This window comes from Musca domestica, unplaced genomic scaffold, assembly GCF_030504385.1.
Source record: "Musca domestica strain aabys unplaced genomic scaffold, Musca_domestica.polishedcontigs.V.1.1 9, whole genome shotgun sequence".
In the NCBI taxonomy this organism is placed as follows: Eukaryota; Metazoa; Arthropoda; class Insecta; order Diptera; family Muscidae; genus Musca; species Musca domestica.
Genome location: NW_026712435.1, coordinates 8,328,994 through 8,356,693, shown reverse-complemented (window position 1 = coordinate 8,356,693; position 27,700 = coordinate 8,328,994). Strand labels below are relative to the sequence as shown.

The 27,700-nt window shown below is 34.0% G+C and overlaps 1 protein-coding gene across 12 annotated transcripts in view; it reads left to right on the top strand.

The window, feature by feature from the left end:
- The first annotated feature begins 402 nt into the window (after positions 1–402).
- The window catches only part of LOC101900112 (ankyrin-3), a 156,623-nt gene continuing 129,325 nt past the window's right edge, over positions 403–27,700 (top strand). For 3 of the 12 annotated variants that reach the window (XM_059131867.1, XM_059131866.1, XM_005189411.4), the window contains exons 1-5: positions 18,043–18,227; positions 22,608–22,709; positions 22,781–23,233; positions 25,913–26,677; positions 26,854–27,057. In XM_059131867.1, coding sequence (XP_058987850.1) covers positions 18,204–18,227; positions 22,608–22,709; positions 22,781–23,233; positions 25,913–26,677; positions 26,854–27,057 — 1,548 coding nt within the window. In that variant the 5' untranslated portion in view covers positions 18,043–18,203. Of the gene's footprint in view, positions 1,061–6,310; positions 6,509–11,008; positions 11,165–18,042; positions 18,228–22,607; positions 22,710–22,780; positions 23,234–25,912; positions 26,678–26,853; positions 27,526–27,700 lie in introns of those variants that run through there. The other 9 variants (XM_005189410.4, XM_059131863.1, XM_059131859.1 and 6 more) reach the window with 9 other exon arrangements.

The window sequence follows — 27,700 nt, the reverse complement described above, 5'->3', positions numbered from 1 at the left end:
TACAAAAACAAGTAATACATCCAGATGGGATGTATCGTTAATTTCTGTGTGTGTGTGTGCGTGCGCGCGCGATAGCATTGGAGGTGGTGTTAGTACGTATGTGCATGTGTTTGTTCGTTTGTATCGTTATGCGAGAAAATCGAGCATAAATACTTAACAGCAGCTCCATTCCAGAACCCGAACAGAGCACCAGTCAAGTATTGAACAGACTGGCGACCAGGCAAAATAATGTCAGTTATTTGACTTTGCTCCTTCTAAAAGGTTGTTTCCCGGGAAAAACGCTCTACGAAGCTCCACGTCACAAACATACGCACACACCAATCGACAAGTGTAGAGAAGTGTTTTGCAAAAAAATTTTCACATATTTTCGGTATATGTGAACAACGGGAAATCCGAATAAATCTATTTGAAAATTAATTGTTTTCAAGTCAACTCGTGTGTTGCAGCGGGTTTTTTGTTTTGTAAAAGCGAAATTTGAGTCGATAATGACCAAGAAAATCCGTGAGTGAAAAGAGAATTTGGAAAAAAATAGATAGTGTCCATATGCCCAGTATTAGAATTAAGCCATTGCTTGTGTAAATATACATATATGTAAATCGGAGCAGTGAAGTTGACAAGTGCCAATAGCTATCCTAAAAATTATATAAGCTGAGCCTTTGAGAGATTCAAAATGGCCCAGTTCGTTACCCATATACAGCCAACTCTGATGGAGGCCTCGCAGGGCCATGTTCCCCATCATCATGCACATCAAGTTGGTGTCCAACATTCGTCGCATTTGCCACACAGCGGACATAATATGCCATCGCCGCCGACAGCACACAATCATCACCAGATACATCACCAACAGCAACAGCATCACTCCAATCATCATGGTCATCAGGGCTCTGTGTCATCGCCACCAGGAGGACACCATCATCATCATCAACAACAACACCAACATCATCCACATCAGCAGCAGCAGCATCATCAACAACAACATCACCATTCAAATCATGGTCCAGGAAAACAGGCTGGCGCTGGTGGAAAACACGAACACTGTCCCAGTGGTCATCAGAGCTCGGTAATAATATAATTATGACTAATTGGGCGGTTTAGCAATGCTGGGAAAATTTAAAATTTTCTATGAATTTCAATCATTAACTCAGCATTGTGTGTTCGTTTGTGTGTGTGAGTGTGAAATAGTTGGTTGTTTCCAAATCGTGTCATCATCATCCATCAATGATGATGTAATGCTTCCCACAATCCGGACATCCTCTTCATGTATATATGCATACATACATACACACATACATTAGTAGCTAGAATCCGTTTTTCTTGGGCGTCGGAAGTGTATGTATCTGTTCAAAGCGAACCACAAGTATTCACAAAATTTCATTTGCAATTCTGCTGTTGTTGTTTTTCTTATTTGTCCGCTGGTGCGAAATGACGTAATTCTTGTTGTGGTAGTTCATTTTCAAAATAAGAAAGGATATTTAAAAACAAAAAACAGCGTTTTAGTTCAAAAGCAGAAGCACAAAATACTTGGGGTGTGAGTGAAATGCTCGACCACCACCAGCAGCAGAGTCCCGATAGTCATCCCTTAATATACACCCTCGCTCTAAAACTTTGAACAACCATTTCTCGACCTCCGCAGTCGTCGTTTGTATTGTTTTGTTTTGCGTGTATCCTTTGAACTCTTCCCGAATCGTTTATTAGTTCAACGCAGAGATTTTGCAAGTATTGGTCAGTGTATACGCCACTGTATGTGAGTTGTTCATGTATAGCAGTTGCAACATTAAGTTGAAGTTCGTTGCTGGTATGGGTTGGGAGGGAACGTTAAATGCGTTGATTCGCCTTCATAACCGTGTTTTATTGTTTATATATGAGGAAAGTGCATTGAACTACTCTATGTGGATATTGAGTTGACCCTGGCGAATTTATTTGTAATGAATAGTGAATCATCCAATATGTAGGTATAGCTATTTTTTCATAATTCAAACAAGTAAAAAAGCGAATAAGTTCAGCCGGGCCGAACTTTTAATACCCTCCACCATTGGAAGGAACTTGAAAAATTAACAAAAATTTCGTAGATAATACCGTTTAAATGAAAACAATTTTAGGTCTTAGATTGAAATATCCATTACGAACTTTAGATACGAAATTTGAAACAATTCCGTTGAATAATGTCACTAAAATCGTCAAAATAACGAATATCGGGAGGTGTCGTTATTTGGGGGCTATACAAAGACGTGGACCTGCATAAGCAAGTTTTTCTCATAGGCTGAAGTACCCATTACGAGCTTTAAATACCAATTTGAAACAATCATTAAAATTCCGAGTATTGGGATATACTGTTATATAGGGGCTATACGAAGCCGTAGGCCTACATAATTAATTCCTTGTCATTTGTTGTAGCATCCATTAAGATCTTGAAATAGGAAATTTTAAACAATTAATTCTTAATACATTAGTTTAATTCTTAATACGAATAGTTCCTAAAACATTTAATTTTTATGCTTTCATATCATTCCCCTGAATGCATAGATGTTAGCTGTAGGTCCAAATCTCTCAACAGTTCGAGCAATCGCTAGAAAATCGTGGAGTAAGCAAATTCGACATTTTGGAATTTTAGGACACATGAAGTATACGACTTTTTACCTAATGTGGTATCGCTGTTCATTTGCAATAAAAAGAAATGAAATACAAAAAAATAAAAAGTGAGCGGTAAAACAAAAGGATAATGGTGGGAATACACAAAACGCTATTTTGACTGGCTTAAATTGCCGGCTGACTTCTTCGTACAGGAACAAAGGAGTTTTAGATTGACTTAGTTAGATTTTGGGCCTATGTTCCTTTGTTCTTTTCCGAAGAAGCCAGCCGGAGACTTAAGCCAGTCAAAAAAGCATTTTATGTATTCTCTCCCTTAGGTTTGCTATTTTCAAAACAAAAATTGCAAACAGAAAAGGAACCGCATCGTGCAAACATATGTAAGATCCATCAAAACATCTTTGGCGTAACAGCAAAAACATTTTGATTGATTTCTTAAATGGATAATCTAAATAGATCATCTTGCGCTCTTAAATCATCTTTACATACTTTTGTACACAAAACTTAATCGGTAAATCCGGGTAAAAATTTAGTATGTAAAGGCGCTAAAAATCGGCGCTTAATAGTATGTTTGCACAGACATTTTATCAGGAGTTATTTGTTTCAACGTCGTTCACACATACGCTCTGTTCTAGGAACTGCCAGAATCTACAAATTTTGCATTTTTATACCCTACACCACATAGTGGTAAGGTTATTATGTCTTTGTGCATTTGTTTGTAACATGGAGAAGGAAGCGAGTTAGACCCATAGTTACATTTGAGAATCTCCCTAGAATCACTTTCTGAATTTATTTATGCATGTCAGTCCGTCTGTCCATGTATTCTTGTGAAGAAAATGCAGGTAGCATTTATTATCCGATTGAGATGACATTTTCCAAACAACGGTTGTTTGGCCCAAGGACGAACCCTATTGAAATTAAGGAAAATCGGTAAAAATTTAGATATAGCTCCCATATATATCTTCGTCCAAACGTGTAATATCAGCCCGAATAGTATGAAATTTTGCACATACAACCATATTAGGCCTCAAAATAAGTATGTCAAATTTTTTGACAGAAAATTGTCTATGCAGGTGCAGGTTCAGGTCTTCGTATAGCTTCGATATAACGGTACCTCCCTACATACGGTATTTTGATGCTTTTAGTTGCATTGTTCACAGTTTATTTCAAGTTTGAATTTGAGTATGGTAATGGATTATGACAAACCAAGCTTATGTAGGTTCACGTCGTAGAAACCCAAATAAAACGGCTATATTCGATATTTTTAAGATTTTAACAGAATTTTTAACAGATTTTATTTTTTAGAGGGTATTCAAAGTTCGGCCCGGCCGAGCTTACTGCATTTTAACTTGTTTAAACATCAATTGTGTTAATTTATATTAGTCTTTTCGCTAGATCATTTTGGCTTTTTACCTCCACCTTGCAAAGATACCCTCCTTTTCAACATTAACTTTGTCATTCCGTTTGTAAGATCCCTAAGTATTCGTCGTAGACCCCATAAAAAAGTATATATATTCATAATCAGCATAAAACTCTTAGGCGATTTAACAATGTCGGTCTGTCTGTTGTAATCACGATACAACCCATGTTATTTGACGTAGAGCTTCAAAATTTGGCACAACTATGTTTTGCGTCTAGGATGGTTGGTATTGAAAATGAAATATATCCTGATATTCTGTATTTTGATGATTATTGCCATTTTTCCATGGATTTGTCTAATAAATGATATTTGTAGTTCGTAACGGGTTCTAGCTCCGGTGGCGGAAAATTGTATGTAGAGGTCCGCGTTTTCATATAGCCCCCATATAATGGTACTCCCCGATATTCGGTATTTTGATGATTTATGCCACATTTTTTTACGGATTTGTCTAAAATTTTGTTTTTGTAGTACATATTGGGTTCTAGTTCCGGTGGCAGAACATTTGGTATTTAAAACTCGTAATAGATAGCAATCCTTGTCATATAATACTGTCTATGTAGGTTCCCGTCTTGGTATGGCCCCCATTTAATGGACTCACCCACTTTATGGTTTTTTGACAAGTTTAACCGCATTATGGTATTTAAAGCTGAAACACATTTAAATGCAGATACCTTTATATAAAAATTGGTCTGTTCTAGAACAGCAAGAATCGAATATTTTTACTAGGATAACCGAATTTCCCTTTTTGATATCAAAAAAGATATTATAAGATGCAAGACTGGGAGATTCTTGCATGTTTTGGATCAGAGCAAATGTTTTCTTTACCCAATGGTGGAGGGTATTAACTGCATTTACATTTTCTACTGGTTATGTATGCATATGTAATCAAACTTTAGCTGAGCGGATCTTAACTAATCAGTAGTAGCTCAAGTGCAACCAATCACTAGGGTGGTTCTCTAAGTATATATAAATATATATTTTTCCTGCAGCATAGTTAACGGATAGTTAACGATAACAGCAATTTTTTGACGAAATACAGAAGTCGGTAAACATAAGGCACTGTTTGTTTGCAATACCATTTTTGTAGTGACTATCTGTGATAAGTGGGTCAATCACAAATGATGTTTTTCAGAACTGCAAGAATGTAAAATTTTTTTACTACGATAACCGATTTTCCCTTTATGATATCGGAGAAAATTGCAAAAATAGTAGATTCTTGCAGGATGTGGAACAGATCAAATATATTTTTGTTGTTGTTGTTGGTCAATTTATTCGACTTCGAAAAAACATTCGAAATGAAATTATTGAGCTTTCAATAATTGCAATTGTTTATTTGAATATATCTCGATGTCATGATGTAGTGGGCCCTTTTTCTATTCCATAGCACTATTTATAGTTTACAATTCTCTTAGAGCCGTTATTATTTTTAACATTTTAGATTTGAGTTGTCTATATTTTCACTCAAACGCCTGAAACGATTATAAGCGTTACACCAGATTTTCAAAATCGGACGAAATGTCGAAATTTGTTTACTGTGTATTTATCATTCATGGTTGTAATGACAATCAGAGATTTGACCACTCGTATAGGTGATCAGCTGCGGTAAATCAAGTATCTATTGGTTGCGATATTCGGTATTCTGATGATTTTAGCCATATTTTCAGTGGAATTGTTTGAAAATTCACACAAAGTGATCCTTTTGAGTACTTTATCCTCTGGAAGAGAATTGTCTATATAGGTTCAGGATATCGTATGGCCACCTTATAACGGTACGCCCCTATATTATGTATTTGGATGATTTTAGCCACATTTTTCAATGGAATTGACCGAAATTCTACACAAGGAGTTCCTTGTGAGTACTTTACTTCCTGAAAGTGAATTGTCTATCCTATAAGTCTATAAGATCCCAAATGGTGGAGGGTTTTCAAAGTTCAGCCCTTCGAAGTTACATGTTTCCTTAAGGTCAGCATTATAGCAGTTTATCATTACAAACGGAAATGGTTTGCAACAACCATGTTCGAAGTATTGACCACTACCTTAAACTTGCCTCGAGTGTGGATATAAAATGTATCCTAACAAGAAATGAATGTGCGCTGTTGAATATTCCAAACTCAAGTGGTTCTGTGTGGACCATGTGTCTGCGTTAATACTACAAGTTCCACATACTCTCGTTAGATTTTAAAAATAGACCACGCCGAAGAGAGTCCCTTATGGATCGCAATGCTCTCTTCGATGTTAAGAAGAGAGCTGGCCATTCTCCGACTTTTTCAAATTTTGAATACATTTTCTTTTAGATTCAATTATTCGAATCTATTAGAAACGACTAGTGTTGAGATTTGCTTCTGGCCAAAAGAACGAGAAAAGAAACAATAAAACAAGTTCATGTGAAAACGGAAAATTTTCGAGGCAAAAAAATAGATTGGAATTTTTGTAAATCCCTTGTAAATTGATCAAATGTTAACTCCGCTGAAAAAACGATTTCCATCGCTGCAAAGTTTGGGCGTAAGTGAAAATAAAAAAATAACTACCTACCTACAATTCCGCAATGTTTAAATATAACAAACGAATAAGGAGCAACGAAAAGCCAATTTAAATAAATTAGAACATCAAATCTGACGAAATTTGTTGAACTAAAATAAGCATATGTATCTAGATATGCTCATACATATATAAGTCTGTATATTTGCGCAAAGTAATGTGGCTAGCTAAACAGCCCTATCGACTGGCAGAATCATAAAAAAATAATTAGTGAGTTTATGTAATGATATCACGCATAAAAAAGTTTTAATTTGTGACATTAATTAAAAAAGTGACCAGTATGCTGCTCACAATTATTTATGATGAATTTAAATGCAAATATGTGTATGTGTACATATACATATGTATGTAAGCATCATGCAGACAGACAGACAGAGGAATATTGAAACATATTAGTCATACATGCAAGGGATAAATACAAGCAAATGGGTTTGGTTGGGAGGGGTGAGGTGGGATGAGATGAGATGTACTGTGCGGTACGCCTATTTAGAAATAAAAGCGTTTTGAATCAGAATGATATACAAACATTCAAATGTATTCATGTTTGGACGGATATGTATTTGTGTAGACACAGCCGAAAAGCAGATTATTGCAATACATACATACATGCATACACATCCATATATGTATTCATATCTATGTATGTTCATGTTTTTTACACATCCAAAGAACGACGAACGAACGCACAAGAAAAACAAACATCCGACGGATGCCAAATATTTCAGTAAATTAATTGTGTAAATGTTTTTCTCTTCCGAAACTTTTCAATTCCAATTTTCGCTTGAGACTTCTGACGATTTGTGTGTTGCCAAAATGCAGGCAATAAATAATCTCCATGTAGGTCATGTTCGAATTATTTACACTCCATTTTTTTAAATAAGTAAAAAAACAACAACAACAGCCAACAAATAGAAAAAGGTTTCAGAAAGCTTCAATTCTAAATTATAAGAGGAATAACGAAAAACAAGTAAAAACTTTTAATACCCCTACCTTAGGGTAAAGAAAACTTTTTTATATAAAAGTATCTGAATTCAAGCATGTTTCACTTTAAACTGCATATACCAATAAGATCGGTTGGATAATGCAGTTAAACTTATAAAAAAAACTCAAAATTAGTGAGGCCGTTATATGGGACCATACCATAACGGGAACCTCTATAGACAATTTTATACTTCAAGTATTGTAATCTATCAAATCTTCTAAAATACCAAATTTGAAACAATTATGTGGGTAAATAGGACTAGGATTATTAAAATACCGAATATAAATATTCAATGTTCTGCCACCGGGCTATGAACGATAAATACCAATTTTTATCAAGATATCGAATATCGGCAGGTACCGTTATATGGGGGCCATACCATATACATACAATGTTTCGCCACACGAGCTAGAACCCATTATGACCTACAAATACCATTTTTTAGATAAATCCGTAAAAAAAATGTTGCAAAAATCATAAAAATACCGAATATCGGGAGGTACTGAAATGTGGGGGCTATACTAAAACGCGGACCGATATATCACATTTTAAATACCAACACTCCTAGACACAATACAAATTGTTTTGCTAAATTTTGACGCTCTACGTGATTTCAACAGACAGACCGACATCGTTAAATCGACCTAGAATTTTATGCTGATTATGAATGATTTGGGCAGAAAACTATTATTAATTGTCATGGTACGATTAAAAATGTAATCTAGTGCAATCATGCTATTAGATTTTTTATATTTATATTCCAAAGTCGCTAATGTTTCCGCGAAGGTGTTCTTTTCCTTGCAGAAGGTCACGAATGTGAATAAACATTTATTTTCTAACATCAATTGTCTCTATATTAGGTTTCTTGTTAGATTAGATAATGTTTTCCTTTTTTGCATTCTCTTTATATCCTCCGAAGAGTGTATCTAAACACACAAGATGCTGTTGCGTCTAATAAATCCAGTGGTTTAATCGTCAATATTATAAATGCGCTTTAAGTACTTCCGATAGCAAAAGTGCTGCCAACTTTAAGTATACTTTTTATTCATGGTCATGGTAGAAGAATATAGGTAGACGCGTCGACACAGCTGCTGGGACAATAAACTGTCAAACCAATTTTGTAATTAAAAATGTTGAATGAAAAATTATTTAAATTTGTACAAATTCTTAAAAAGTTCATATCATAACAACCTCCGATTGGGGTCGTATAAGAAAACTTATAAAAATCTATTTATTTTTGAAAAAAATACAATTTTTTTTACATTACCTGTATTCTTCAACCATATTCATGGTACAACAAAAAGGTAAAGTAGAGCTACCAGCTGATTATAATTTTTTTCTAAATGTGCCCGACTTCTACCAATTTTGTATATGCATGTACTGTTTTGAAAAATAAAAACAAAATATTTTCAAAATTAATGATTGGAAGAAACGTACATTGCGGGACGTGCATTAAAGCTATTCGCCAGTTTTGCCATGGATTTGAAAGATCAAACTTTTTAGATCATATTTTTCATTTTTCGAGTTATTTGATTCATTTTAAAAATGAGGAAAAATATCGAAGAGAAATATAAACACTTATTACATGCAAATTTAACAGGAAGCGGGCATGGCCTTAGTTGTGTATTTTTGTAGTTTTGCGAAGCTGTTCTACCTCCTTATGGTACCATGATTGCACCTATTTATGTGGCGTTTCCACTACACTTGATTCGCTCTCTATTCGTTGTTTGACCCTTAACTATAAAAAAACTACTTAATTCTTTACACAAAATTTCCTGAGCGAACACTCATATTTGTACATTGTTCAAATCAAATCACTCTCAGAACAACGAAAAAATATGTCCCATCCCTAACAAATGAGAGCATTTATCGAAAAAATAAATTATGACACTTAAAAATTAAAACTAGAAAAATTTAATGAAATTTTAAAATTTTTTGGGAAGACGGACATTTATGAATGAAAACTACAATGTTGAATGGCGTTTGTACATTCAAACGAAAGTACATTTTGCTTTCTCTCTCATTCGAGGTACGCATTTTGTCCACGAGTTGAAATTTCCACAGAAAACTGCAAACAAAAGAGGCAATATTTTCAAAATGTTTGTATAAATTCCCATTCAAATCAACAAACAAAATTTGTGAAAAATGGAATTATTTTACTATGAATTACGAATCGTGCCGTATGAACGGGTTAATTCGTGTACATAATTCTGAGAGCGAACAACGTTGTTCGGTTTCCAATGGAAACATGCTATTACTTTTACCAATATTTATCGATAACTCAAAAAATTAGTTTTTGATTTTCTTTTCCAGAACCTGCAAGAATCTACCATAGTAGTGTTGCAAGTTTGTTCGATATTTAAAGAAAATGTAGGTTATCGTGCTAAAATTCTTTCATTTTTGCAGTTCTGGAACAGACCAAAAGTTAACTATTACTCTGTTCCAGAACCTGCAAGAATCTACCAGCAGTTCTGGAACAGACCATATTTTTAAATTTTTGGTCTCCAATGAAACGAAATGAAAACTCTCTCTAATAAAAAAAATAATTGATATCACAACATCCCTGTGGTTACTGTTTCGCTGAAGGCACATGTCATGAAATTACACGATGGTGAATTCCAATAAATCGAGATGTTAGGTGGGGTATTTTCGTGTGACAAACCATAATGAATGAATGATGACTTAATATGATAAAAAAGACTCTTCCATGCTCATTAGATCCTAAAGGTGGGAATACATAAAGCGCTTATCTGGCTGGCTTCTTTGGAAATGAACAATGGAGCCTAGGGCTAAAATCCACCTAAGCAACCTAAAACCTTTAGGGTGGAAATACATAAAGCGCATATTTGCCTGGCATAAGTCATCGGCTGGCCTATTGCTTAAATTTAGGATTACGTTTTATTTAGAATTTGTTTGTTGTTTTAGTTTTTTTTTTAACTTGAAACTTGGTGGATGTAGAATTGACGCTGTCATTACATCAGTTAAATTTAGTTTATATCGGAAAATTTTGCTGGCTTGATTTTTTCATTAGGATTTATTTGACGTTTATGTAAAGGAATTAGCTATTTAAATCCACTGTGTTTACCAAACCCAACAAATTGTAAATGTAATTTTAATGTTATTAATAGATCTGTTCCAGAACTACATGAATGTAAAAGTTTTTTCAGCGATGTTATTAATAGCTCTGTTCCAGAACTACGTGAATGTAAAAGTTTTTACTACGATAACTGGATGTTTCCTTTACGATATTGAAAAAATTGCAATGCTGGTATATTTTTGCAGATTATAGAACAGATCAGAAATATCCTGAAGGATCTTGCCTTTTCCCCATACCGTAAAAATATTTAATACTGGTAACACTAAATTACTTTGACCATGTTAACATTTCAATGTGATTGACGTCGCTGGTTACCGGTTATTGCTAATGCTTGTTATCGATAATCAGACCGGGTATCGATGTCGAATGTTTATTATTTGTGTTTTTTATTTTTAGTTGTATTTTTAAACGAGACGGGAGATATAGTATTGTTTTCGACATTCCGTACATTTTTCAGTGTATTTTTTAAGAAACTAACAAAAAATACATTTATGCCGCAAAAATGACCGCGATTATTCAAAATGACATTCAAAACGATAAAGTATGTTGAATGGAGATAGTATTTTTGTTTATTTTTGCAATTGTTTGTGCATATTAATATAAAAATTAGAAGACTACAAAAACATGTATTTCTAATCCCCGTTCAAATTTGCATTTTTCTTAATCAATGACGTCAATGTGTGTGCCGATCTTCTTTTGCTGTGAATGTTTGTGTACATGTATTAGAATGTAAACGCACAAATAGATAGCTATCCATTAGATACATAGATAGAAAGAACATCATCGTCGCGTGTAAATGTATGCTCATGAGATAATAGCGAATTTATTATGGGGTGTGGTCAGCACTTTAGTTTGCGCTGTTTACGTTCCATCCATTGGTGTTTGTAGTACCCATCAATTCCGAGCGATATCCCATTCAAAAGCCCTATTCCGAATATATCCAACCACCCACTTCCTGTTGTTATTGGTGGCACCACAAGCTCCAAGTCTAATGCCGTGAAAAAAACTCCCAGTAACAAACCTGTCAAACTCCCACAATTTTAGCGGTCCTAATTTAGTAAGTACTTTGGGTGTGAGTGTGTGTCTGTCCCCCAAATATGGATACATTTTCACTTTGTACGTTTTCATTAACATTTGTTGTGATTGTTATTGTTTTGACTGTTCGCCAGTCGTCACTCGCCCGTCGTCTCCCATCATAATCCCCATACATGCTAGGTGAAAATAATTACTACGTTTTCGATAATTTCTAATTTGCCGAAATGAAGGTTAAACTGTGATCCGGAAAAATTGTTTTTTGAACGTGTGTATCTGCAAAATAAGTTAGTACCTATTGTTTTCATCCTATTAGGCCTAAAAAATCTTCGGTGACTACGCCAGACTTGGTTAGACAAATCATTGGAATTGGACTAGAAAGACACACATACACAGCAGCAGCACGCACAAAACCACTAGACAATCGTCTATATGTCCATCGTGGTATTGCTGGCGATCTCAAGAGAAGAGACCGGTTTTGGAATTTGTGATTTGAAATTGTTCTGCTTTGACGCTCTTAATTGTGCAAATGCTATTCGGTGTTAGCGTAAATGTATTCTTTTTTTTTTGTATTTTTGTTTTGTTTTATTACATGACATCACTACCAAGGGGCAACAAATAATAAAATCCGTATATAATATCTTTAATTGGAATACTGTGTACATTTCAGAATAGTAGTATGAAGCAAGCGTTGATGTATGTCTATGTATGTACATACGTACGAATGTGTGTAGTCTCATTCGAAAATGCTGTATCTTCTAATTTGTAAACTCATCTTCTAGCTACGTCTCTCAGCAGAAATATTGCCTGTCGTTGAGCTTAAGTGCCACTTACTATGGCTGTCGCCAATGTCGCTGTCGCAGCTCGCTTTAATTCTACGAACTTATCATCATAAACGTTCCAGTACACAGGCACCTAAAGTGTAACACAAGCTTGTTGAGTTAAACTGTCAATTTTGCAATAATTATTTCTGACAAAAACCCAACAAAATGAATCTTTAGGGAATTTTGCGAGAAAAGATATATAAAATTGTCTTTCTGGTCATTTGCGGCACAATTACTTTTGTTACATAGGCTATAATTTGTCCTGGAATTTGTGAGGCATTGTCGTGATGCGTTTCTAATTTAATTATTTCGCAGATGTCTGGCTTAATCACTGTGTTATTGCTAAATTCGGAAACCCCTAATTTATTAGTGACCTAGCAAAATGTTTAAAGCCTCTTTGGCTAGTAGTGAATTCAAGCAATTCCGGAAAGAAAACATGGTTTATACAAGGGCGTGGTGCAGCTAGAAAGCAGTCTACTATTCATCTGATCGCTTCCAAACGTTTTGCAGAACAAGCTCAAATCATGCCAAATGATGTATTCGTTTCGTAAAATATAACCACGGATGGTCATATATCATTTTAAGAAAACGAGTGGTATACTTAGTCCTTTACAAGGTGGATTAATAAGGTGTATGTATCAGCCACAACAACTAACATTTTAAAAGAACAACAGTGTTGCTATAGAAACTAACAGCCTGTTTTTTGTAACAATACGTTTTCCTTTTGTTTGGAAATTTGGCGAAAGAATATATATTTTGGGGTTTTGTTGTACATGTTTTTTTACTGTCAGTGTCAAACCCAAGAAAGCTTTTTCCCCTTCTATTTTTGGTTTTTGTGATGAAAAAATACAAACGATGTCAGTAAAAACTATAGGAAGAGTACCTTTGTTTTGAACAGAAATTGGCCCTTTGTTACAGAATCAATCAAATTGCGTATGATAAGGAATAAACTTATGAACTATTTTAACACATCAAGATTTTGCTGGCGCACCTTGCTGGTCCATATTCTTCAAATATTTTCTCGAAATTTTTCAGTTTTATTTTACAATTTTTTGATGAATTTTGAATTTATTGGGACGAGAGCTTCCAAAATATTTATAAAAACCCAAATAAAAACGAATATGTTTGAACACGAACGATTCAAGTGATATCAACTTTTTTTTGACAAAAACAGGTTGCAAAAAGTCATGATGACAAATAGTTTTGATTTGAAAAACATAAATAAATAAATAAAAAAACAAACATCTATTTGGGAAATTGGGGATTTCGATGTATCCGTCCGCCTGGTGCCTACCTACATTTTAAATAATAACTCCCGAAATGTGTGAAATCAATGGACGATGTTCCTAAAACTCCGCACATCCAGTATTTTCAACCAACAAATCGTTGCCGAATGTCGTAATTCCTTCTCAAAGGGTCATATGCTGACTAATCGGAATTATCGAAAATGTAAATCTGCGCAGACAATATTCTACTAGAGCAAGTGTTACCTATTTGAATTCCAAATACCATTTTTCAACAATTCTATTTGAATTCATCAAAATACCGATTACAGTGAGGCATCGTTATAAGTGGTCTATGACACAATTTGGACCTGTTGAGGCAGTTCTGTGCAAGAATGTGTTTCCCCAATTTCAACACAAACGGCCAATTAACATCAATATTTCCGGACGGTACCGCATTCGGATGCTAGAGTGATATCGGCAGAATATATATATTTTATGGGATCTAAAACGTTTAATTCTAAGAGTTACCAATGGAATGATAAACGTAATAATTAACCCTCATGTATAAAAAACAGAACCGTTCTGCACATAAATGTGTTGGGTTTTCACACTTTACAGTCAACAGCAGTAGCATCAGGCAGCAAGATCCGGCTGGTCGGCGTCAGCAATGGCAATACTTAACATCCATGCGTAGAAGAAGCCTTTGGCCGATGTTAATTTAGGCACTATTACTGCCACCAAACAGCATCTCACCAAATTCCTTTTCTCCAACATAAGTAGCAAATTCTCCCAAGAACTCCAATTAGCCTCCGAAATACATAAAAAACAATGTTGAATGTAAGCCACACACGAATATATATATATATAATGGGTCTTTCTTCTACAAATAAGTTGCGCTTTAGAATAATTGAAATGAGTACATATCTTGTTTTTTATTTTATCATTTAACATAAGTTGTGATGGATTTCCTCTTATACATTTTATGTCGTAGAATAAGGTATAGCCCCAAACCAAAAGTTGCATGTCTGTATTAGGCATATGACATTTTAAATGAGGAGATCAAATACCTTTCAGTAGAATCGCTGTGATGTGGAATTGAGATCTCAGTAATCGGACATATGGAAGTCAAATTTTATTTTGAAGATATGAATTATTTGAATTATTTGAATTATTTTTTTTGGGTGTGCAGCTAAATATGTTCATAATTGTTATTATATATGTATAACCACACCTTAATAGATCTGTCAATAAAGTTGGGTCTAGTATTTTAAAAACATATAGTTTCATAAAACAGTTATGGTGAATGTAATCAACATAGAAACATAAAGGGTACCATCAGCTTATAGTCAGGTAGTCAGCTTATATTTACATTTTTCTTGCATATTTGTTGATGAATGTCAGAAATATTTTGCAAATAATTGTACATCGATGATGTTGCAACAACAAAAATATTTAATCCAGCTATTGCAATTTTTGATCTTTCTGTGCATTATATTGGTCCGTTCCAGAACCTGCAAGAATCCAATTCTTTTGGTTTTGCATTTTTCTCCGATATCATAAAGGGAAAATCGGTTATCGTAGTAAAAACTTTTAGACTCTGCTTTTCTGAAACAAACACGGTGAGATTAAAAAACTGCAACAAATTCAAACGCCATAATTTTTACATTTTTTTTAAATTTTATTGAATGAAAGCAAAAAATGTCGGATATAGCATCAAATTTTAGAATAACTTTATATTTGTTCGAATTGGTCACCGAATGTTGCTCTGCGGTATTTTGGCCCATTCCCGACGAAGCGCTTGCTTAAGGCGATCGACACTTTGGTATTATTTAGTGCCAACATTGCTTTCCAAAATACTCCAGACACAATAGTCCAACGGATTGTTTGGTGGCCATTGTGCGCAGGGAACCTCATTTTGTAACCATTGAGTGCAGAGTGCGATGGTGCTGAGTCCTGTTGGAATGTCCAAAATGTTTGCGTTCCCAAGGCTTTTTTCGCGATAGTATTCGGCTGATGCCACGGTCGATTAACATGAGCGGAGAGCGACCATCGGCTGTTATGGCGGCCCACACCATCACCATGGCCGGCGCTTGAGTTATGGTTGCAAACTGAAGATGCACATTTTCAGCTGACCTTTCTGGCAAGTAAACACGATCATTTTGTTTGTTTACAAACTGCTGGACAACGAATGTTTGCTCATCGGAGAAATCCAAATTCGGCTTTTCACCACTTTCGACTAAGCGAAGCTACTCTTTAGCTCTTCTGAGTCTATTTTCTTTCTGTTGCGGTGTAAGTTCTTCTTCTTTAATTTCAATGGCTTTACCCCGAGCTCCTTTTTCAATATTTGCCGAATGGAATATTGCGATATGTTCAGCTCACGAGCCATTTTTCGGCCATTGCGACGAGGGTTTCGATCAAGTCGCTTTATTACTTTTCGAATCATTTCTGCAGATGTTGCTGTTTTCTTCCGTCTACTTCCTTGACGTCCGGCTACGCTACCAGTATCACGGTAACGAGCGATGGTACGAGACACAAAAGAATTATGCACATTTAAACGCTGGAGTGCTCCAACGATAGCCACTTGTGGTTTTCCACCCAAATATAAAGAAATCACACTACACGCTTGAATTGCATCACGAATAACTTTTTTCTGGAAAATTCTTCCTAAATGAAAAATGCTTGTAACCAATATATTGAGCTGTCACTGTAATAATTTTAACAGCTGTAGAACGAGTGGCTTGAAAATGATAGCAGTCTGAAGTTATTTGCAGTTTGTTCATCTCACCCTGTATGCATAAACATCGGAGCTACAGTTATATCTAAATACGTTGAGGCGATGCTCACAACAGAGACATTTAAATAACACAAAATTCATACATTGTAGAGAAGCAGGATGAACACAGTTTTGAGTGAACCAAATAGTTGAACTACGTTATTACCATAACAACGGCCAAAAATCCACCTGGATGACTCTGTAATGTGTCCTATATTTATACGTCTATGTCATTGACATCTTTTTGCATAGGTCTATTTTTATTTTGCTTTTCGATCATGTCTCTTGTATCGGTATTAAATTTTTAAAAAAAACCTTTTTTCTACCTTTTTGATACGTTCATTTAAAGAGATATTTAAAAAAAAAAGCTGCCATTGAAATAATATGAATATCAGTACTTCATATAGAACAAGTTCAAATAAATTAATGCTGATGGGCACGAACTAGGATTTTATTACAATATAAATTGCTATAGTTTTAGTTAAAAAGAAACGTATTTATTGAAAAATTAGATGAAATAGTTCACGCTAATACTTTCAATACAGGAACATTCGCATGGTGGGGGCCCTGGCACACTTGAAATTTGTTACATTTATTTGAATATTTTACGTGTACCAGCTCTTCTTCTTTGAGCCAACCTTTCACATCTGCTTTTTAAGATGATGAACATTTTACCTCTACTATTGGGATCGAGGTACTCATAAATAGTAATACATACATCAGGAACTAACTAACTTTCCTCCCACCTTTAGACTGATGTCATCACTTTTACTTCGACTTAAATAAAAGCTGCGAATTTTCCAAGTTTTATTGCGGATGACATATATCATAGAAATGGTTCCAAAAAAAAAAAAAAAAAAAACTAAACACAATCATCGTCACACAACTCTAAATGCATGCGTTGATGGTTTCCCATATATTTTTCACAAAGCCAACCAACTGCTGCCGGTAATTGTAATCAAAACAATAACACGTGCTTGTTTTTATTTCTCTTCGAATTACGTTCGTCACACAAGTCGAACGGGAAAACAACAAAACCACCCCATTTTTTCAGAAACAACCCTTAGTAATGTTGGAAAAATCCAATTCAAAATGTTCCAATACGAAGTGCTCACTGCGCAGGACATTGGGAATCCTGCTGTCAAAAAGAGTTGATGTAGGCTTACAGGACATTTTCAAGTTGGAATTCTAACCAGTCTGGAGTTACATTTTGAGCTAAACGGAAGCAAATCGAAATAACTAAAAACCAAGTGAAAATAACAAGTGAATTAAAATAGAACAAAAAAATACATCTTCCTTTATGCATATACACACTCAAACACACCCCTAACAAAAGGACACACATTCGCGCATACTACCTACAGCCATATATATATATGTCTCTGCATACATATTATAGTGCATATACCTTAATAGTATATAGAAAAGTGAAAAAATTATTTTTTCCCATTTCAAATGTTCAATAATACGTTTTAATGCACCAATTGATGCCAATTTGTGTTAAATAACAAAAAAAAAAACAAAAGAAATTTTATAAAACAAAAAATCCATTTTAAATCTTAAGTAAAAGCAAAGAAAAAATATGACTAAGCAGCTACCGCAGCAGTGACGACATACGCTTACACAATTTCTCTATACCATAGAAGAAAGTGAACCAATAATATTTTAACAAAATTTTATAAAGACCAAATATAAAGAAAAAACAAAACCTTAGATTTAAACAAAATGGTTACCGAAAACGGAACACAGGTATTTACAATTCCATTGTTAATTTCTAATAACAGAGTCAATTTCAACTTTTCCCAATTGCAAAAATTTCAAGGAATACACACAATAGTCGTCTGGCAGCCATGATGGCTGGCATCCATTTTTTTCTTTTCTTAATGGCTATCGATTTTTCACGGACTGATTGAAAATTTAAAAGTAGTTATTTTAGTTTCATATTAATGAAAAGCATTCGTTTTCAATGCAGGCAAAGGCATAATTTTGTAATTGAATTGATTGAATTGAATAGAAAAGGTTTTGAGATATTTCAGATATACGTTAAAACTTTTAAGGTTAGAAAAAAATTAACAAATTTTAACTAAATTCTACCCAATTTGATTTACATTTATTCGAGAAAGAATGTGCTTATTTTGGTTAAAATTACTATTTGAAGCAGTTACTAAATATAACACCTTTTGCAGTTGGTGGTTAAAAATTGTCTTTGGAAGGGTGTGGTTTTTTATATGGGTTGCATGTGTGTCGCGCCTCGTACCACATACAAGCTGACAGATAAACTTTTTTAATGTCCCAAATTTGGAGAGTGCACGAAATAATTATTGCCCAGTTGTGGGCCTATTTTTTCTTTGGATTAATAAAAAAGGAAACTAATACTACATGCATTACATAATTCATGACTCATGTCAGTGTACAGTGTAGTGTTTGCTGTCAGGCGAAGTCGAGGTGTTCGACAAAGCAACCGACGTTAAATGGGTGGCTAGTTTGGTTGGGGATTACGTGATTTAATATATATAAAAATAGCTCTGTTGAATTCGAACTAACCTAAATAAAATCATATAGTATAGACCAATCATCCATATATGGGATTTGCGAAATCGGAAAAAATCCCCTTCATTTCGTCAGTATGTTTCGAAATTTTCCAGTAAAAGATTTGCACGAGTTCAAATTTTTAACAACAACGAATTGTTGGTTTTTTACATATTCCCTAGGCAGACAAGCATCATTCAATTATCGGGGTTATCAAGGTTAAATATCAAAGTTCAGATGGTTGAGTAAACACGCACATTACGTAATCGATATTAGATAGATAGAAATTAATAAACTATCCATTAGGACTTGTTCTTTGTATCAAGGTTACCTACGCTATATTACAACTTCAGTACAATCTAAACATCATTCAATGGCTTCGATTCGCCTACAACAAACATTAGCATTCTGGTGTTTTTTTCTTTTTTTTTTTTTTTTTTTTTTTAACTGAACGACTCTTCTTCGGTGTTCAAAAAAATGGAACTGGAAATTGTTAGTTTTGCATTAATAATTTCTTGTTATACCAGAATTTGTTTTCTTGCTACAAAGAAAACACTTTTTATTTAAATCAAAATAAAAAAGACAACCTTTTTAAAACCCGATCGATTGGATTTTCGTATATTCTAAAATCCACATTCAATGTTGACCAATCGCATTCTTGTCAACCAAATCGAGTGGCTCTTATTGGAAACAACATTAGCATGTTTCCCATATTCCAGTCGCTCTTCTCACCACTCAGTAATCGAAATGTTCTCTCCTTCTCGCAGGTTTTTGTGTTGGAGTTTGTTTATTTTATTTTCTCTTTCAAAATAATGACGCCATTCTTCGAAAAATGAAGGGTAGTTCGCGTGCAGATTTCGAAAATAAAAATTATAAACAAACGTTTGCGCACACAGGCGAAAGACTTACCAATGCCGGAAATGGAATCATGTGTTTCACGATACAACTACAGCCGACCGTAAACACAGCATATGTACACGATGTGTTTTTTTTTTCTTTTTTGTTGTATATTATGTGTGTGAAAAGTTTAAATGTTGTAGGGGTGGGTGTTTGTTTCAATTTTAATCCACCTGCTTTCCCACCCAATGTTAGCAAGCTGTTAAACAGGTGTTTTATTGTCAATAGCTTTGGCTAGATTTTTGCTTATCAGTAGAGGTCATATTGTACCTAACTTTGTAGGTCAACATTGGAACACGTTCGCGATTTTCCTTCGAATTCGAATGGTTTTACCATTTATTCCAACATCGGATACAAAAACGATAACAATACATTTGAACTAAGGCCTATATAAAGTAGGCCAAGAAGACAACTTTTGAAAATAAAAAAACCGCAATATGCCTTTTGACAGCAAACTTAGGTCATGATGTTACCAAAAGGATTTCGTTGATTTTCAAAATATTTTCAGTATTTGCTAAGTATACAAAAAAAAAAAAAAAAAACGTGGAAATAATTTTCCAAATCGGTTTCAGATGTTTGGCTAGTCTTCCTTGTCAATAACTTGTTAAAGATGTATAGTGGATTTTGGAACATCATAATGTGTAGGATATGTACAAATGTGTTGATAAATGTTCTTATTTTTCATAGACATGGTGCAATAACAGGAGGTAGAATAAAGCTAACTCCTAAATACATTTTTTGCAGTTTGTATATGTTTCTATATTGCTTTGAACAAAGCAAAAAAAGAAAACAATTTGAAATTACTTCGAATAAAGAATCATATTTTCAACGTTACAATTTGTGGATTCTGGATTCTGATTCTTGGATTCTGTGTTCCAACATTCCATTTACTCTTGTTCCGGGCGCCTTTGAAATTAAACAACCTTTCTGGCGGTACCATGTTTACACCTTTCAATAAAAATACATATGAATATTTTTTAGGTATAACTTTCTAAACATGGTCACGTGGAAGGATTAAAAACAATTCCAATCGGACCGTGGGTACTTTCAAAATACTTTTAAAGAAGATGGAGTTTTAATGAAAATTTTCTAGGAAATCAAAACACATAGAGTCAGACAAGTCCATGTTTAAATTTACTTAACACGAAAAACACAGAACTTATTATCTATCTGCCCATTATAATCATAAATGCTAGGTAAACGATAATTCTATTAAACATGGACATCGACGTATTGTCCTTTAACTTGTATTACTTCGATTGGGCGAAAAATTGGTTTTGAAATCTGAATGTGATATTAGAAAAGTATAGAGATCCATACAAAAATCAAGTCATTGAAATTTGAAAAGATGAGCGTTTACGAAAACAACTATAGATTTCTGTGAAAAAAGTGGAAACTTGCATACATAATAGTCCGTCTGGTTACCCAAAAAAAAAAAAAAAAAACAAAAAAAGTAATCATTGTTGCAAATCTTTACTGAAATTCTTCTGTTATCACAAAAGTTCTGCATAAAAGAGGTGTCTTGAAAGTTATTTTACAGAGAGTTTGACAAATCATCTGATTGTGTTATACAGGATTGATGTCTGTTTACTTTGAAAATGGAAGAATTTTTCATGTAAAAGTATGTTTAATAAAGAGCGACTCACAGCTAATTACATATTGCTTTTTTGCCCATTACATTACATTTCTATCAAATTTTCATTTTGATATCCATGGAACAACTTTTTTTCTTGGAGTTTGAAAAAAATCAATAAAACAGTATATTGAGTATACGAATCATTTAAATGTCCTAAATCAAGCTTGATCTTTCACAGAAATATGACACTGATATTTCTGCCAATAAGTGTCTAACAACATAAACGTATTATTTTTATTTATTTTTTTTTTAATTTACGTTTTTTAAAATACGTTTTTCTCCAGCCTTGTTTTTTGAGATATTACACTCTTTAAGCATATGTGCTATTGATTTTTCGAGATAAGCTTATTAGATGGGGGTTGCAATACATAAGTCAAGTCAGAAAGATTTAACAAAATTACTATTGTTCTATACATTTTCCCATTAGCTATGGATAGGTCAAGAAAGGCGTAATTAATTCTGTAAAAGTAATTGAACCATTGGAAATATTTTTATCAATTCACTTAGTTAATTAAAGATAAAAAAAGAAGAAAATATAAAGATCCAACCAATGAATGATAAAAGTATCTTTTGATATATTGTTGTATTTCTCTCCAAGACCAATAAATACTATTTATAAAGTACTCAATACCAAGTAGAAATCTTATAAATAGTTATCACACTACACTATTATAAATCGAGCTATAAAAGGCTTCCCAGTTGAGACTACTAAAAAATAATAAAAATAAATCAATAGAGGCATAATAACCCACACAAATTCCCATAATTGCAATACCATCTCCTAATGGAAGCTAATTCGAAATGTGTGGAACAAAATTCATCAAGTCTTAATTCCGTGATCTGAGAAAATGTTTACCGACTATATCAAATTAATAAAAGTTTTTCGAGTTCAAGTGCGGCGGATTATCATCAATAAAAATAGTTTATATGAATAGCTATTGTCGAATTATGTGGAGAGTTTTGCTTGATTACATCTCTACATTGTGTGACTCGATCTGAGTGACAATTAATTTTAAACTTTTCTTGCATTGTTTGTTAATTGAATTATTTTTTTCTATGTATTTCAGGGCGATGGAAACACATCGTTTCTGCGAGCAGCCAGAGCTGGCAACATGGACAAAGTTCTCGAACACTTGAAGAATAACATTGACATTAACACCAGTAATGCGGTAAGTTAAATAATAAACCAAAAATCCGAACAGGCAATAGCAATTATTAACTTGACTTTTTATTATTGCAGAATGGATTGAACGCATTGCATTTGGCGTCCAAGGATGGTCACGTTCACGTCGTCTCAGAGTTACTGAGACGTGGCGCAATTGTCGACAGTGCAACCAAGAAGGGTAACACTGCTTTGCATATTGCTTCGTTGGCAGGTCAGGAGGAAGTTGTAAAATTGTTATTACAACATGGCGCCTCCGTTAATGTACAATCACAGAATGGTTTTACACCGTTGTACATGGCTGCCCAGGAAAATCACGATTCGGTGGTGAAATTATTATTGTCAAATGGCGCCAATCAGAGTTTAGCCACTGAAGATGGATTCACTCCATTGGCCGTGGCAATGCAACAAGGTCACGATAAGGTTGTGGCTGTTTTATTAGAAAGTGACACCCGAGGCAAGGTTAGATTACCAGCCTTGCACATTGCTGCCAAGAAAGATGATGTAAAAGCAGCTACATTGCTTTTGGATGTAAGTTGAATTTGCTAAATGAATTGATGTTAGTTGAAAATAATCTCGAATAGGCAAAATACTTTATGCTAATATACTCTTTGATATTGTTTACATAGTCTCAAAAATGAAGAATACAATTCAAAACATTTACACAAACTAATTTACTAAATTAAACTATGCCAACAGAACTGAAACCTTAACCAAATTAAATGAGATAATTTCTAGTTGCAATCGAACCCTTTCCAATTGAAATAAAACAAGTGTTTGATCTCTTAAAATGTCTGCAAACTATGTTTTTTTGCCAAGGTATTCGGTATGCATTAATTCAGTTCAAACTATATGATTTCGAACTAAAATTTAATTTTCCATTAATTTGTTACAAGTTGGACGAAGCTATTTTATAATTTTATACAATATATTGAAATGCAACTAATTTAAATATATTTTCAATGATTCTTGATGTTAAAACTTGGGGAAGCTATTAAAATGAAATATTTCTAAGACTATACTAACATTAGAAAAATCCAGTTTTGATTTACATTACTAAGCATGGTACAATAAAAAGTTATGCTACAGCTACCAGATTGTTTTGAAAAATAAAAACCAAATATTTTAAAGATATTTATCACTTTTCGCATGGACTTGAAAATTAAACAGTTTGGATCATATTTTTGAAATAAAATCCAAGTTTTTCATTTATTTTTTGTGCTTTTTTACCTATATTACTTATGAGAAAATTATAAAAAAAAAATGAAAACAACTTGTTGCATCTGATTAAGTGTGTATTTCTATAGTTTTACGAAGCTGTTCTACCTCCTTATTGTACCATGTTACTATGGCGGTGGGGCTATGATACCATATGATTTTAATTTTTGTACCCTCCACCATTGTATGGTAAATTAAGTTTGTCATTCCGTTTGTAACACTTAGAAATATACATTTAGACCCCACAAAGTATATATATTCTTGATCAGCATAACATTCTATGTCGATTTAGCTCTTCCCGTCCGTCTGCCCGTCTGTGGAAATCAATCTAGCTTCCGAACGAAATGAAGTAGGTTGATAAAATTTTGCTCAAATGTGTATTATGTCTTCAGGACTTTTGGTATTGAAAATGGGTGATGTAGGTCCACGTTTTGGTATAGCCCCCATATAATGGTACCCTCTTTTTTCGGTATTTTGGTGATTTAAGCTACATTATTCACCGGAAATGTTTCAAATTTGGTGTTTGAATTTTGTAATGAATACTACAGCCTATGACAGAAAATTGTCTGTGCAGGTCCACGTCTTCGTATATATAACGGTACCTCTCTATTTTCGGAATTTTGATGATTTTAGCAACATTACTCACCGAATGTTTTTATTCAAGTTTCGTATTTGAAGTTTATAAAAATAAACCTTTAGAGATACATAGAATATATAGATTTTGAAAATAAATTTTGACCTTTCATTCAGTTTTCAATTATTCATTCACAATCAATGCAACAAGTTGTTTAGTTTTTTGATTGTTTTGATAGTAATTCTGACATTACAGTTAACCTACCTAGTCTTCACTATACCATGGTACCATGCATGTTACTAAGTATTTATTTATTGGAATTTGTACATGCATAAAAAAATTGCCATGGTCCAATAAAAGGTACGGTAGAGACACCAATTGTTTTTGAGTGTGGCCGACCTTTGCCAATTTAGTATTTTTATATATTGTTTTGAACAATCAAAATTAATGTTTGGAAAAATGTACACCGCGGGGCACCCATTGAAGATATTGACCAAATTTCGCTCTTGAATATTGAACAATTTGCTCATTTTTTTAAAGAAAATGTTTTTCATGCACCTTTCGTGCTTTTTAATCCATTTTGAGAATGTCAAATAAATCATTCTGACAGAAAGCGGGCCATAGACATCTATTTCAGTGCTTTACCGCCTTAGTCTACTATTATTACTACTTATAATATAAAACCAAAGGTTCCCTTTAATTTTGGAAGAGGTTTCATTTGAATCGGAGCTTTAGAATATTTTAAATACTGCTCCATTATAGTTTAATGCAAGCCACACACGATACAACTGGTTGTACAACTTGGAGAGTACTCAAATTGTGTGTTTCGGTCACAAACGATACAACTTTGTGTACAAAACTTTACGCAATTTTACTTTTCGTAGAGTTTATTTGAGTTAAGATGACACCGGAAAAAATCATACTCTATAATAGAATTCATACTCTATAATAGCTTGTATTTATTATTAATTTTTGAAATTCCATTTTATTCCATGCCCACAAACGTTACAATCAGTTGGTACAACATGCCAAATATCAAAAAATTTTGATTTTTTTATACAACCGAGAGACAACTTCGTACAACCGGGCCACAAACGATACAACGATACACAAACAAGTTGTACAACCAGTTGTATTATGTGTGGCTTGCATAATAATTAATTGGTGGGCTAAACGTATTAGATTGCAACCATGTTGTGGGGCCTGGAGCGTTTTACCCAAAAATATTTATTTCCTAAAAAACAAATATACTGTTCCGATCATAGTGAAAATATTGTTATTCATTTTTTGTTATTTATTCTTATTCTTTCCCAATTGTTAGTTTCAGTTTTAAGAGTTACTTTCGAGATTGTTTTGCAAATACAGTCGGAATTTTTATACTATGCCAATATACATAATGTTTATTTTCTTTCTTATAGAATGATCATAATCCTGATGTAACTTCCAAATCTGGCTTTACTCCCTTGCACATTGCCTCGCATTACGGCAATCAAGCTATTGCAAATCTATTAATACAAAAAGGAGCCGACGTTAACTTTTCGGCTAAACATAACATTAGTCCACTTCATGTGGCTGCTAAATGGGGCAAAACAAATATGGTTTCATTGCTTTTGGAGAAGGGAGCAAATATCGAAGCCAAAACCCGTGATGGCTTAACACCCCTTCACTGTGCTGCACGTTCGGGCCATGAACAAGTGGTTGATATGCTACTTGAACGTGGTGCTCCCATAAGCGCTAAAACTAAAAATGGTCTTGCCCCATTGCACATGGCTGCCCAGGGAGAACATGTGGATGCTGCTCGTATTCTACTGTATCATAGAGCACCGGTAGATGAAGTGACAGTCGATTATCTTACCGCATTACATGTAGCCGCTCACTGTGGACATGTGCGTGTAGCGAAATTGCTATTGGATCGCAATGCTGATGCCAACGCTAGGGCATTGAATGGATTTACTCCCCTGCACATTGCTTGCAAGAAGAATCGCATTAAGGTTGTAGAATTGTTGCTACGCCACGGAGCAAGCATTAGTGCGACAACAGAAAGCGGCTTGACACCGTTGCATGTTGCTGCCTTTATGGGATGTATGAACATTGTCATTTATTTATTACAACACGATGCTAGCCCGGATGTTCCAACTGTTCGCGGCGAAACACCATTGCATTTAGCTGCCAGAGCAAACCAGGTATGTCAAGGATATTACTTGCAACCGCTGTTCGTAGAGAACATTTATTCCAGTTAGAATTACACATTTCAAATAACGCGATCATCCTGATTTATCGAATTTTATTGCTTCTGTGTCTGTGGTTAAATCACATAATTTAATAATACCTTTTTGTCCATTCTCTTCTTTGTCAACAGACTGATATTATACGTATTTTATTGCGCAATGGTGCTCAAGTGGATGCGCGTGCACGTGAACAGCAAACTCCTCTTCATATTGCATCAAGATTGGGCAATGTTGATATTGTCATGCTATTGTTGCAACACGGTGCTCAAGTGGATGCCACCACCAAGGATATGTACACGGCTTTGCATATTGCCGCCAAGGAGGGCCAAGATGAGGTAAAACAATTAATTGCCAAAAAGATTATGGATCACATTGATACTGTATATTTGATGCAATTATTTTGGATACGCCATCAGGAGTATTTCATATAAATATTCAGAAAGTTGTTCAAATTCGTTAACCTATTTCAAGTTTTATGTCGTCGTTACATAAGTGTTGTTCTTTTCTCTCTGTTATTATTATTATTTATTTGTTTATTTATTTATTTATTTATTGATGGATTATTATTACTATTATTATTTGTAATAGTTTCTCTCTCTATCTCTCTCCCTTTCTTGATAAAACCACTGATAAATTTAACATCATACATATACATATATTTATTGTTGTTATCTTATAGTTGCACAGATTTTTGTTTATTTATTTATTTATTTGTTATTGCTGCAATTGTTGTTAACTTTTACAAAAGCAAAAAAGAAATTAAAAAGAAAATTTAAAATAAAAAGAAGATATTTTAATTTTCATTAGGTATTTTTATTTTAGTGTAATACACAAAAAAAAAACATTTTTCAATTTTGGTCCGCCTGCGGGAACAACGGCAGACCTATGTTTCTGGTAACGGGAATACAATTAAGTCTTTAGCAAGGATGAACTAGGAGACAAATTCTGTGGGGCTATCTTAAGACAAGAGCACATTTT